This window comes from Nycticebus coucang, chromosome 7 (assembly GCF_027406575.1).
Source record: "Nycticebus coucang isolate mNycCou1 chromosome 7, mNycCou1.pri, whole genome shotgun sequence".
Classification (NCBI taxonomy): domain Eukaryota; kingdom Metazoa; phylum Chordata; class Mammalia; order Primates; family Lorisidae; genus Nycticebus; species Nycticebus coucang.
Genome location: NC_069786.1, coordinates 116,791,846 through 116,803,968, shown reverse-complemented (window position 1 = coordinate 116,803,968; position 12,123 = coordinate 116,791,846). Strand labels below are relative to the sequence as shown.

Genomic DNA, 12,123 nt, shown 5'->3' with positions numbered 1-12,123 from the left:
GCGCTAGCCACTGAAGACCACCATTCTTGGCAGAGGCCATGCAGTTTGGCACGTTTATAAAAGATGTAAAACAAGAGTGGGGTCAGGGGAGACAGAAGCATGAGGTGTCCAGAGTGGCATGACAGACACCAGACATGCACCGTGCATTTAAGCCCCCCAACCCTCTCCCCAACTTGGCCCAGAGCAGTACTACCCACTCCCATCCCCTGCCTCTGCCTTTAGGCTGGTAGCTTTGCAGAGGCCAGGAGACCTTAGGGGCACTGTAGTTTGCCCCAAGGACAAGGACCCTTACATGAGTCTGGTTGGGAGGTGGAGTGTGGGGGAGGAAGGCAGGCCTCCTCCACTTAGACATGCAGGTGAGTGGCCCGTGGGATCCCAGTAGTGGGAGAGGAGCCCGGGCCAAACCTGGAGAAGCCCTACCAATCAGAAATCTAAGGCAAGGGTCCCAGTGTCCCCTCCAAGCCTACCCACCCCACACACACATACACACACAAACACACAGGCAGCATACTCACAACCCTGAGCACACTCCAATGGGGCTTATACCCCGGGTCCCTCAGGAGCCCCTTCGGAGCTTGGCAGGGGGCTTTCCCCTCAGGCCAGGCCTAGCCTGAGACAGATCCTCCCTCTAGTGGCCAGGCCAGCCCTCTCCAGGGAGGGGAGATGGACAGCCAAAGGCTGCAGGGCCAGGGGGTGGGGAGAGCTGGTGACTGTAGAGTCTAAACAGGCAGGGATACTGCTATACCCGCACAGGGGGGCCTGAACAGGCTGTCACTGGCCCCCGGGACCCATACTCATAGTCCGTGTCTGTGGGCGAGGCCATGAAGGAGCTCAGTGAGCTCCCCGTCTGCCGGTCTCGGAAGCTCTGGATGTAGCTCTGTTCGGGAGTAAACATAGGTGTAAGAATTCCATTGCAGACTGCTGCCCTGAAAGCCACCTCTTCCTGTACTCCCACAAAGCTGATAGTCAGTCCCCCAGACTGCCATAGACCTAGGACCTAACCACTCCCAGAGTTTCCACAACATACCACATCTCACTTAAAATCCATACTCAGGACACTTTTCCCTCAATCCCAAAGCTGGGCCCACCGGCCCCTGCTATAGGGGTTCTAATGGATGGACAAGCAATAGGTCTTCTAGACAGCAACCAGCTTCTGGGGAAAGCCCAGTCCTGCTTGGAGCAGTCTGTGTACTGTTTTTCTCCCTTATCTGGGCTGGAGGGATACAGGGTGCTCACCGGGGAGAGGACATCCCCATTGAAGCGTTTGATGGGCACTGGCCTGCGTCGATAAGCAGGGTCAGGGGGCCCAGGCCTTGGAGGTGCACGGGGACCTCTAGGGGGAGCCCGAGGGGGTCTTTTTTTCCGCCGCTTCTCCTTGCGCTCTTCTTGCTGCCGAATGCGCATCAGCTGTACACGTCGTCGCTGCCGGCTGATGACCACTGTGGAGAGATGAGCACAGAAGGGTCTCAGAGGCCCATGTGCCTCATCTACCCCAAGCCCTCCCTCTTTCTTACCACCCTGGGGCTCCAGAGTTCCAGTGCAGAACCCCCACCACCACCTCATTGTTTCCTTTCTTGGTCTCCCACTTCTCAGATGGGATTTGCTGCTGTTTTTTTTCTTCCAAAGGCCTTTATAGAAGATTCCTAGATTTCTAGGTACCCCCTTCCTTCTGTTACCCCTCTCCCAATCCTGAGCCGTAAGTGGCGCACCTAGGCCAGCACCATCATCTTTCCACTGGATACCCACAGATGCTTCCTCATAGGCTTCCCCCTCTTTTTCCTCCCTCCCATGCTTTTGACACTCAGCAGCAGAATGAGCACTCCAAGAGCTACATTAGAATCTACCTTCCACTACTTTAAACTCTCCAGTGACATCTCATTGTCCTAATAAAAGAGTCATCACTGTAGCCCAGAGGGGGTCCATGATCAGACTGACTCCCAAACCTCACCTGCAGCACTCCAGCCCCACTTACCCAAGCCAAGCTCATTCTGTTTCAGGGCCCTCACCTTGCTGTCTCTCTTCTCTAGCTCTCTGCATGTCTGGCCCCTTATCCTTCAGCTTTCTGCTTACATGTTCACCTCCTTCAAGCAGCCTGACTTGGCCAACCTAATTATAATAGCCTTCCTACGTCACTCTTATAACCCTGTGTATCTCTTTCATATCACTCTGCACACAGATTATCTTATTTGTTTGTATGTCTGTTGTCTGTCTCCTGCCCACCCATAAGAGCAAGAACCTTTTCCATTTTGTCTCTTCTGTACCCTCAGTGCCTAGAATGAGGTTAGCACAAAGTTCCATGGTGGCAATTGGGTCCTATCGTCCCAGACCTTGAGCAAGTCAGCTCTCTGACTCCATAACGCCTTCTGCTGCTGATGTGTACAGCTTCTGTCCACCACTCCCTAGGCGCTCAGCCTTCTACTTATCCCTGGACACCTTCTCTTTTTTATGCCCACTTTGGCTTTGCCCTCTCACCTTCAGTGTGGGTGTCCCCCTCGGCCGTCACCCGCCACTGCACCAGAACACCCATCAGGCTGAGCAGGGGCCAGAGAGCCAGCAGGGCCCAGCTCCGCCAGCAGAGAGGAGGCACAGGGGCGGCCCGTAGACGCTCCACCACGTAGCGCCCCAGCAGTAGCAGCTCAGCAAAGTAGTCAGCGGCGGTGGCGATGAGCGCAGCACCAGTCACTGCGGTGGCCAGGGTGGTGAGTGGGCGGGGCCAGCGCAGAGTGAGCAGGGCACAGAGCAGGCCGCCCCCCAGCAGCAGACCCAGTGGACCCCACACGGAGCCTGGCTGGTAGTAAGGTGCAGAGCCCAGCAGGGCGGCAGCAGCGAGCAGCAGCCCGAGCAGCAGCCCCACCAGGAAGAGGCCCACGCTGCGCACCAGCATGGCCACCAGCCCGCAGAGCAGCCCGATGCCCAACGCAATGCCTGCACTCGCCCCAGCGCTCAGCTGCGTCTCCAGCACTCGCTCTCGGTAGCACAGGAGGAAGATGACCACTGAACCAAACAGCAACCCAGTGAGGAAGAGTACTGCCTTGAAGCAGCGGTAACCTAGAGGGGAACAGGAGCTAGTGAGGGGTCAAAATTAGGTCATCAGACTGGAGGGAGAAGGTCAGAGGGGGTCGAGGACATGGGATCACAGGGAACTGGAGACAAGGATGCTAAGATCAGAGAATCCGGGTCACTGAGGTCATGAGAGCATTAGTGATGGGGCCATTGAGGTCAGGGGAGGTCAGAGAGATATAGCCATTGTGGGTCTCTGGGAAAACAGACATAATCATTGAGATAATGATTTGGGGTCTTTGAGGGTTACAAGAGTCAATAATTAGTCATTGGGGTCATTGAGATCAGAGGGTTCAGAGAGATGAGTCACTGAGATCACAGGGGGATCAGTAAAAGAGTCAAGGGAGAGCTGGGCATTGTGGCTCATGCTTTACAACACTTGGGGAGGCTGAGTCAGAAGGATCACTTGAAACCAGGAGTTCGAGACCAGCCTGGGCAACATAGCGAGACCCTGTATCTACAAAATATTTTTTAAAATTAGCTGAGTGTGGTGGCATATGCCTGTAGTCCCAGCTACTCAAGAGGCTGAGGCAGGAGAACTGCTTGAGGCTGCAGTGAGCTATGATTGTGCTACTGTACTCCAGCCTGGGTGACAGAGTGAGACCCTGTCGCAAAAGAAAATAAAAGTCATTGGGGCAGGTCACAGTGGCTCACGCCTGTAATCCTAGTGCTCTGGAAGGCTGAGGCAGGTGGATTGCCTGAGCTCATAGGTTCGAGGCCAGCCTGAGCTGGAGGGAGACCCCCACTTCTAAAAATAGCCAGTCACTGTGGTGGGTGCCTGTAGTGCCAGCTACTTGGGAGGCTGAGGCAAGAGAATCACTTAAGCCCAAGAGTTTGAGGTTGCTGTGAGTTATGACACTATAGCACTTTACCAAGGGCTACAAAGTGAGACTCTGTCTCAAAATAAATAAATAAATAAATAGTCACTGGAGACTTTGGAGATTATTCAGAGACAGGAGGTATTTGGAAATCAGAACGAACTTGAGATATGGAGGCAACACAGGGTTAGAAAGATGAGGTCTTTGAGGGGTCACAGGGCTTCAGAGGTATGGTATCAATGGAAGATTACAAAGGACAGAGAAGCAGGGTTATTGGGAAGGAGTTCCAGGAAATGAGGTTTTTGCAGTTCAAGAGGGTTGAAAGAGGTGGAATCATTGAGAGTATTAAAGAGTTTGTGAAAGAGTAGAGCACTGAGGTCAAAGAAATGGGATTATTGAAATTACAATATGTGGTGGGGTAATCAGATGATGAGGTTATAGGGATCAGAGCTAGGACGAATAGCAGGACTCAGAGGAATGGGAGGTAATGAGTTAGCAGTGGTGAAGGGGGTAACTAGTGCTTATGTGGGGTGATAGGGAATCAAAGAGGGGGAATAGTGGCTGTAGAGTTTAAGGAATAAGGAAGTCAGAGATGGAGGGGAATCAGAGTCCCCACAGTATCAGAGTCCAGGAGAACTGTGACCTTTCTCTGAGGTCAGAAAGAGGAGTAGGGCATGGACAAGCGCTCACAATCCAAGAGCCTGGGAATGGTGGCATCCAAGTGGGGTAGGATGTCAGGCAAACCCAAGAGAAGAAATACGGGGCTGCACTGAGCATCATGCAGAAAGAGTGGATATGGATAGTGGAGGGGTTAAGATGATATAGATTCCTTAGAGGCCCAGAACATGTCCTGAACCCATGGTGGGCACTTCTTCCTGCCTACTCTGCAGTTGTTCAGCTCATAGTTTGGGGGAGGAAGTGGTGGGACCATCTGGCTGCCATCTACCCACCCATTCTAGGAGGAGGTTTGGAGGCTGCAGAGCACAAGTCTTACACTACCTCTTCCCAGCCTGAAACCCAATCTCTCAGCCTCTTTTGCACCACTGGTTCCAGTCACCTATAACCCTTCTGCTGAAGGCTCTCTTTGGGCCCCCAATCCACAGAGCCTACTCTTTTTTTTTTTTTTTTTTTGAGACAGAGTCTCACTTTGTCCCCTTGTGTAGAATACCATGACATGATAGCTCACAGCAACCTCAAACTCCGGGGCTCAAGTGATTCTCTTGCCTCAGCCTCCCAAGTAGCTGGGACTACAGATGCCCACCACAATGCCCTGATATTTTTTTTTTAGAGATAGGGTCTCACTCTTGCTCAGGCTGGTTTCGAACTCCTGAGCTCAAGCAATCCACCCACCTCTGCCTCTCACAGTGCTAGGATTACAGGTGTGAGCCACCACACCCGGCCCTTGCAGAGCCTACTCTTGTCTCTTAAGTTCTGTTACTCTTGCTGTAGTTGCTGGGCACTTACACATGCTGCCACTAGCACATATGGCACCTTTGTGCAAATTAGAAAAAGGTGTGCCTTTCTCTGGGCAAAGCAACCTTGTGCCAAAGACTAGAATTTGTCAAATAAAGTATGAGCTAGATTTCAGTCCCCACTTGCCTATTCAGCTGAACTCCCTTCTTCAGTATTCATCTTGTAAAACAGTTCACAGAACCCCCTGATTATCAGATCCTACCTTGTAGGCAATCTCCATGTATGTAACTACCATCCAGCTCCTCTAACATATATCAGGTATGAATGTTCAGGAGTTTTTCTCCCCCATCAGACAATATGCCCTGAGGTAAGGTATCATATCTAATCACTCTGCTTAGTGTTTTCAGCGCCTCCTAGCACAGGAACTCAACACATCTTCACCACAATAGCTACTATTTATTGAGTGCCTATTAATTCTCATAACGACCCTAAGTGAGAGACATATTGTTCCCATTATTCTGATGAGAAAACTGAGGCTCAGACAAGTTAATGTGCCCAAGTCATCATACAAAGGTAAGTTCAAACTCAAATGTGTTTAATTAAAAAACCTGCGTTCTTTAGAATCTAGAGTATAGATAATCAATGAACATGAGTGGGATGAAAAAAAAGAAAAGAAAAGAAAGAGGATTATTCACGATGGTGGTGGTAGGATTCCAGGAATATTTGGGGGCCCCAGAAAAAGAACTTGGGGAAAATGGGGAGCCCAGGTGAGGGATGAGATGGGGATCTCACCGAAGAAGCAGTAGACGACTCCAAACAAACAGCACATGATGCAGACGAGGGCCGGAAGTGCCTGGTACCTGCGCTCCAGGGGCTGTTCACAAGGTGCACCCCAAAAGGTGTCATCTGGCTCAGGCGGCAGCAGCTGGAACCGCAGTGTTGCCACAGTGCCCGGCATAATGCTGGGAATGAAAGGGAGTCAACCTCCCAGGTAAACCTGACAGAAGGGAAGTTAGTGTCAAGGAGGAGTCCTGGGTCCTCACGAAGATGGGAGCGGGAGTGGAAGAACTCAACAAGGACACAGTGGACAAAGGAGTGATGCCCACATCATGTAGCTCTGGAAGCTTCCCTGGGATGGGGAGCGGGGTAGAGACAAAGGGAGACAAAACTCCTTGGCTAGACGGGACTGGGATAAAGTTAAAAGGGGCATGGTGTAGGAGATGAGGACAGTGTGCTGCCGCGAGCCGGTGAGAAGGCAGCTAGGTTATTCATCTGTGGGCGGTTAAATCTGGGATTGTCCAAGATTTACCTGGGCTGGATGCGACCAGAGCTTCTGAGCGAAAGAAGCTGTGCAGGGGCTGGAGTGGCTAGAGTTTTGGTGCTCCAGAGGCTCCAACTGACTAGGATCCGGGAAAAGTCCGCCTTGTTGGGAATGGGGCCTCTGGGCCGGAGAGAACGGTCTCTGGGCGGCGGCGGCGCCACTCCACCTCCAACACCGGCTGGCACCCCAGTCCCGCGGCGTCCGAGGACTCGGACTGGGCCTAGGGAAGGGAAAGGAGCAGAAGCAGGAGAAGGGGCTCAGGCCGCCCCAGAGCCGCGGCCCCATGCCCTGAGCCCGCCCGCGGCCTTTGGTGCTGATGGACAGCTCCGGCCTCTGCTTCTGACGTCACTCAGGGCGCACCATCTAGGCAGGGGCGGGCTTCTTCTGACGTCACCCGGGACGCACCAACCACGCCAGGGGGAGGCAGGGGACTCCGCCCCCGGCGTCTCCGGCTCCCGCACTGAGGAGGGGGCACTTCCGGGGGTCCTTCCTCTTTAACCTACCCCTTCTCCTCCCTCTCCGGTAGCTAGAACCTTAGACCCCACCCCGGGGGCGGGGCCTTCACAGTGACACGTCGGACAGCGGCTGCAGCGGTTGAGGCTTCGGTGCCTAGCGCAGCAACGCCACACGGTACTGAGCAGCGACTAGAGAAGGATTCAAGCTCGGCGTAGGGGATTCGGCTTGGGCCTCTGGCTCTGGTCGGCGGGGAGGGAGCGGGCCTGCCCTCTGGGCCCGGGCCCTCCGGATCCGCCCCCTCCCCGGTCCCGCCCCCTTGGAGCCTTCTCTGGTGCTCTGGGGTTTCGCCCCGGCCCGGAGCCCGCGGTCCGGGCGCCATGCGGGCATCGCTGCTGCTGTCGGTGCTACGGCCCGCAGGGCCCGTGGCCGTGGGCATCTCCCTAGGCTTCACTCTGAGCCTGCTCAGCGTTACCTGGGTGGAAGAGCCGTGCGGCCCAGGCCCGCCCCAACCCGGAGACTCTCAGCTGCCGCCGCGCGGCAATACGAACGCTGCGCGCCGACCCAACTCGGTGCAGCCTGGAGCCGAGCGCGAGAGGCCCGGGGACGGCGCAGGCGCCGGGGAGAACTGGGAGCCGCGTGTCTTGCCCTACCACCCTGCACAGCCTGGCCAGGCAGCCAAAAAGGCCATCAGGTAGTGATCCGCTACGCCCCCTCCACCCTCTAGGCACCGGCCTGGACGCGCGCGCAGGGGAGGCCTCTGGGGGCCGGGTCAGGCTCCGGAAGGAACGGGCTGGCCGGCCAGGAAGTCTTTGAGCCGCGATAACTTCCGATGGTCCTGCTTTCCCAGGAGACGTGGGACCAGACTGACCCTTTTCTGGGCCCCGTCCCGGCCTGGGCTGAACTTGCCAGTCTCTGTCCTAAACCAGCTCGACCTGATGGTACGCCAGAGATCCTCTTAGCTTCCTGGCTGGGCTGCTGCATTTAGATAAATGACTGGTATATACAATGAGTATATACCAGTATAGAGAGAAGGAGAAGGGACAGAACTAGGGTTTACCTTTGGCTGGTTCCGAGTGGCCACCTCAGGGTGCAGTGAGGGAAATGACTGCTGGTGACTTGAAATAATTTCTAAGTAACAAATTCAAAGTTTCAAATTCCACTTCTGCAACTTACCTTCTGCCTGGTAAAGGTAAGTTGCTAGAACCCAAGTCCCAGTTTGCCCCTCCCCCAGACATATTCATTCCTATGCCATACATTCCTTTAAATCATATATGTGAGATATTTGGGATACATAGTATGTCAAACATTTAGTAGGTGTTTTAAATAAATACAGTCAGTCCCGTTTTACAGATGTCTCAGATTAAATGTGTTCAAGGACCCAACTACTAAGTAGTGAAACCAGGAATCAGACCCACAATTTATCTCTTATATCTGAATGAATAGTGCCATCTTCCAAATGCAAAGCACTATATAGATTATACTAATATTTCACTTAAGTTGTTATAACCACTGGGAGAAAAGTTTTGTTTTTATCCTATCTCATAGGTGAGAAAAAAGACACAAAGAAGATGGGACTGCCAGAATCTGCATTTTCTTGCCTGCTGTTTTCTTTTCGATAACTTTGTGTGTCCTCTCTCCCAGGACCCGCTACATCAGCACGGAGCTGGGCATCAGGCAGAGGCTGCTTGTGGCAGTGCTGACCTCACAGTCCACATTGCCCACTCTGGGTGTGGCTGTGAACCGTACTCTGGGGCACCGACTAGAACGTGTAGTGTTCCTGACAGGTGCACGGGGCCGCCGGGCACCGCCTGGCATGGCTGTGGTGACCCTGGGCGAGGAACGTCCCATAGGGCACCTGCATTTGGCGCTGCGCCACCTGCTGGAGCAGCATGGCAACGACTTTGACTGGTTCTTCCTGGTGCCAGACACCACCTACACGGAAGCACACGGACTGGCACGCCTAACTGGCCGCCTTAGCCTGGCCTCTGCTGCCCACCTCTATCTGGGCCAGCCCCAGGACTTCATTGGTGGAGAGCCCACACCGGGCCGTTACTGCCACGGTGGCTTCGGGGTGCTGCTGTCGCGCACACTGCTGCAGCAGTTGCGCCCCCACCTGGAAGGCTGCCGCAACGATATTGTCAGTGCACACCCGGATGAGTGGCTGGGACGCTGCATTCTTGATGCCACGGGGGTGGGCTGCACTGGCGACCATGAGGTAGGATGATAAGCCACCCCACTGGTGTTTCCTTTTTTTTTTTTTTTGTAGAGACAGAGTGTCACTTTATGCCCTTCGGGTAGAGTGCCATGGCATCACACAGCTCACAGCAACCTCCAACTCCTGGGCCCAAGCGATTCTCTTGCCTCAGCCTCCCGAGTAGCTGGGACGACAGAAGCCCGCCACCATGCCCAGCTATTTTTTGGTTGCACTTCAGCCGGGGCCGGGTTTGAACCCGCCACCCTCGGTATGTGGGGCCGGCGCCTTACCGACTGAGCCACAGGCGCCGCCCCCCACTGGTGTTTCCTATATGAGCTTGTGCACCTTCCTTTGAGAGGCAAAAGGGTGGTGGAGATACAGACCTGGGTTTTCATGGCAGTCTTGTCATTTTCTATCCTTGTCACACTGGGTAAATTACTAAATCTCCTAAGCTTCAGTGTTTGTTATGATTTTATTTGGGTCCCTGCACAGCTCTGAAACAGGATGCATGCCAATTTTACAGATGAGCTAGCAGAGGCTTGCCCAAGATCACACAAATTCACAACTGATTGAAGTAGACTGAAAATCCACAGAAATCTGACTCCAAGTTCACTAAATCCATCCCATTATGGACACGTTCACTTCCTCTTCCTAGGGGTTACATTATAGCTATCTGGAGCTGAGCCCTGGGGAACCTGTGCAAGAGGGGGACCCTCGTTTCCGCAGTGCCCTGACAGCCCACCCTGTACGTGACCCTGTGCACATGTATCAGCTGCACAAGGCTTTTGCCCGAGCTGAGCTGGAACGCACATACCAGGAGATCCAGGAGTTACAGGTATGGTCTGGGCCCTGGAGGAGGGAACAGAAAGGGGATAGTAAGGGGAACAGGATCTGAGAGGTCCCAGAGATGCCAGAGAAAGTTAGTTAGTGCCAGAATTGCAGAACAAACCTTCTTCCAGCCCCTCTTTCCTCATTCTTTGAGGAGCCTCCAGAAACCTTCCTTTTAACTCTTAGGCTTCTTCATCTAGGGAAAGGAAAGATGGGGGCTATGGGTAAGCAGAAGTTGGCAGGGGCCTGGGACCCCTTCCTGAGTGGCACTTGCTGCCTACCTCATCCTCTAGCTCTGTGCTGGCCCCTCTGGTCTCCCCCTTACTTATGGCCTGTATCTCTGCCCCAGTGGGAAATCCAGAACACCAGCCGTCTGGCAGTTGATGGGGAGCAGGCAGCTGCCTGGCCTGTGGGCATCCCAGCACCATCCCGCCCAGCCTCTCGCTTTGAGGTGCTGCGCTGGGACTACTTCACGGAGCAGCATGCTTTCTCCTGCACTGATGGCTCACCCCGCTGCCCACTGCGTGGAGCTGATCGGGCTGATGTGGCTGATGTCCTGGGAGCAGCCCTGGAGGAACTCAATCGCCGCTACCACCCAGCCCTGCGGCTCCAGAAACAGCAGCTGGTTAATGGTTACCGCCGTTTTGATCCAGCCCGTGGTATGGAGTACATGTTGGACTTGCAGCTGGAGGCCCTGACCCCCCAGGGTGGCCGGTGGCCCCTCACTCGCCGGGTGCAGCTGCTCCGGCCGCTGAGCCGTGTGGAGATCTTACCTGTGCCCTATGTCACTGAGGCTTCCCGTCTCACTGTGCTGCTGCCTCTGGCTGCAGCTGAGCGTGACCTGGCCCCTGGCTTCCTGGAGGCCTTTGCCACTGCAGCACTGGAGCCTGGTGATGCTGCAGCAGCCCTGACCCTGTTGCTACTGTACGAGCCACGCCAGGCCCAGCGGGCAGCCCATGCAGATGTCTTCGCACCTGTCAAGGCCCACGTGGCAGAGCTGGAACGGCGTTTCCCCGGTGCCCGGGTGCCATGGCTCAGTGTGCAGACATCCGTACCCTCACCACTGCGCCTCATGGATCTGCTCTCCAAGAAGCACCCATTGGATACCTTGTTTCTGCTGGCCGGGCCAGACACGGTGCTTACTCCTGACTTCCTAAACCGCTGCCGCATGCATGCCATCTCCGGTTGGCAGGCCTTCTTCCCCATGCACTTCCAAGCCTTCCACCCGGCTGTAGCCCCACCACAAGGCCCTGGGCCACCAGAGCTGGGCCGCGACACAGGCCGCTTTGATCGCCAGGTGGCCAGTGAGGCCTGCTTCTACAACTCTGACTACGTGGCAGCCCGTGGGCGACTGGCGGCGGCCTCAGAGCAGGAGGAGGAGCTGCTGGAGAGCCTGGATATGTATGAGCTGTTCCTGCGCTTCTCAGGACTGCATGTGCTGCGGGCAGTGGAGCCAGCACTACTACAGCGCTACCGGGCCCAGACGTGCAGTGCACGGCTCAGTGAAGATCTGTACCACCGCTGCCGCCAAAGCATGCTTGAAGGCCTCGGCTCCCGAACCCAGCTAGCCATGCTGCTCTTTGAGCAGGAGCAGGGCAACAGCACCTGACCCTGCCCTGTGCTTGTGAGCCCAGGCACAGCCGCACCATACCCTGCTCCTCCCCAACAACTGGAGCTATCTTCCAGCCTCGCCGGACAGGGCTGGCCATAATCTCTTTCCCTAAGGCAGCCTACTGGTCCCCTCTCTCTGGGAGAGGTGCTGCCAGAGCCATCCCCTTCTGACCCCAAATCCAGTCTCCCTGCCCCCTTGACACTGCTGATTCGGGCTGTGGCCTCTGTGTATTTATGCAGTACAGTCTGCCTGACACCAGCCCCACCTCAGGGTCAGGCCCTGGGGTCTGGGCTGTAGATGAGCTGTTGAGAAAGGGGAAGCTGAGGGAGGAGGGAAGCATCTCCCAACTTCTGGGCCCCTGATGAAGCTGCCTGCCCTTAATAAACAGGCTGAGTGTGGACTAGTGATTCTGAGCCTTTGA

At 55.0% G+C, this 12,123-nt stretch overlaps 2 protein-coding genes across 3 annotated transcripts; one reads left to right on the top strand and one right to left on the bottom strand.

Annotated features, from left to right (window-relative positions):
* Positions 1–27: 27 nt before the first annotated feature.
* On the bottom strand, positions 28–6,733 carry TMEM198 (transmembrane protein 198). Of its 2 annotated transcripts, none has more exons than XM_053597106.1 (5): positions 6,601–6,733; positions 6,084–6,288; positions 2,473–3,048; positions 1,237–1,439; positions 28–877 (listed from the first exon to the last, which is right to left on the bottom strand). In XM_053597106.1, exons 2-5 carry the CDS (start codon positions 6,247–6,249, stop codon positions 740–742), a joined length of 1,083 nt encoding a protein of 360 aa, XP_053453081.1. In that variant the 5' UTR covers positions 6,250–6,288; positions 6,601–6,733; the 3' UTR covers positions 28–739. The 2 variants fall into 2 exon arrangements, with proteins under 2 accessions (XP_053453081.1, XP_053453082.1); XM_053597107.1 differs by having other exon boundaries at positions 6,152–6,288; positions 6,601–6,727.
* A 513-nt stretch (positions 6,734–7,246) lies between these two features.
* CHPF (chondroitin polymerizing factor) lies at positions 7,247–12,109 on the top strand. The gene is made up of 4 exons (XM_053597093.1): positions 7,247–7,759; positions 8,710–9,283; positions 9,918–10,097; positions 10,440–12,109. The coding sequence occupies exons 1-4, from the start codon at positions 7,446–7,448 to the stop codon at positions 11,697–11,699; spliced, it is 2,328 nt and encodes a 775-aa protein (XP_053453068.1). The 5' UTR covers positions 7,247–7,445; the 3' UTR covers positions 11,700–12,109.
* The last annotated feature ends 14 nt before the right edge of the window (positions 12,110–12,123 follow it).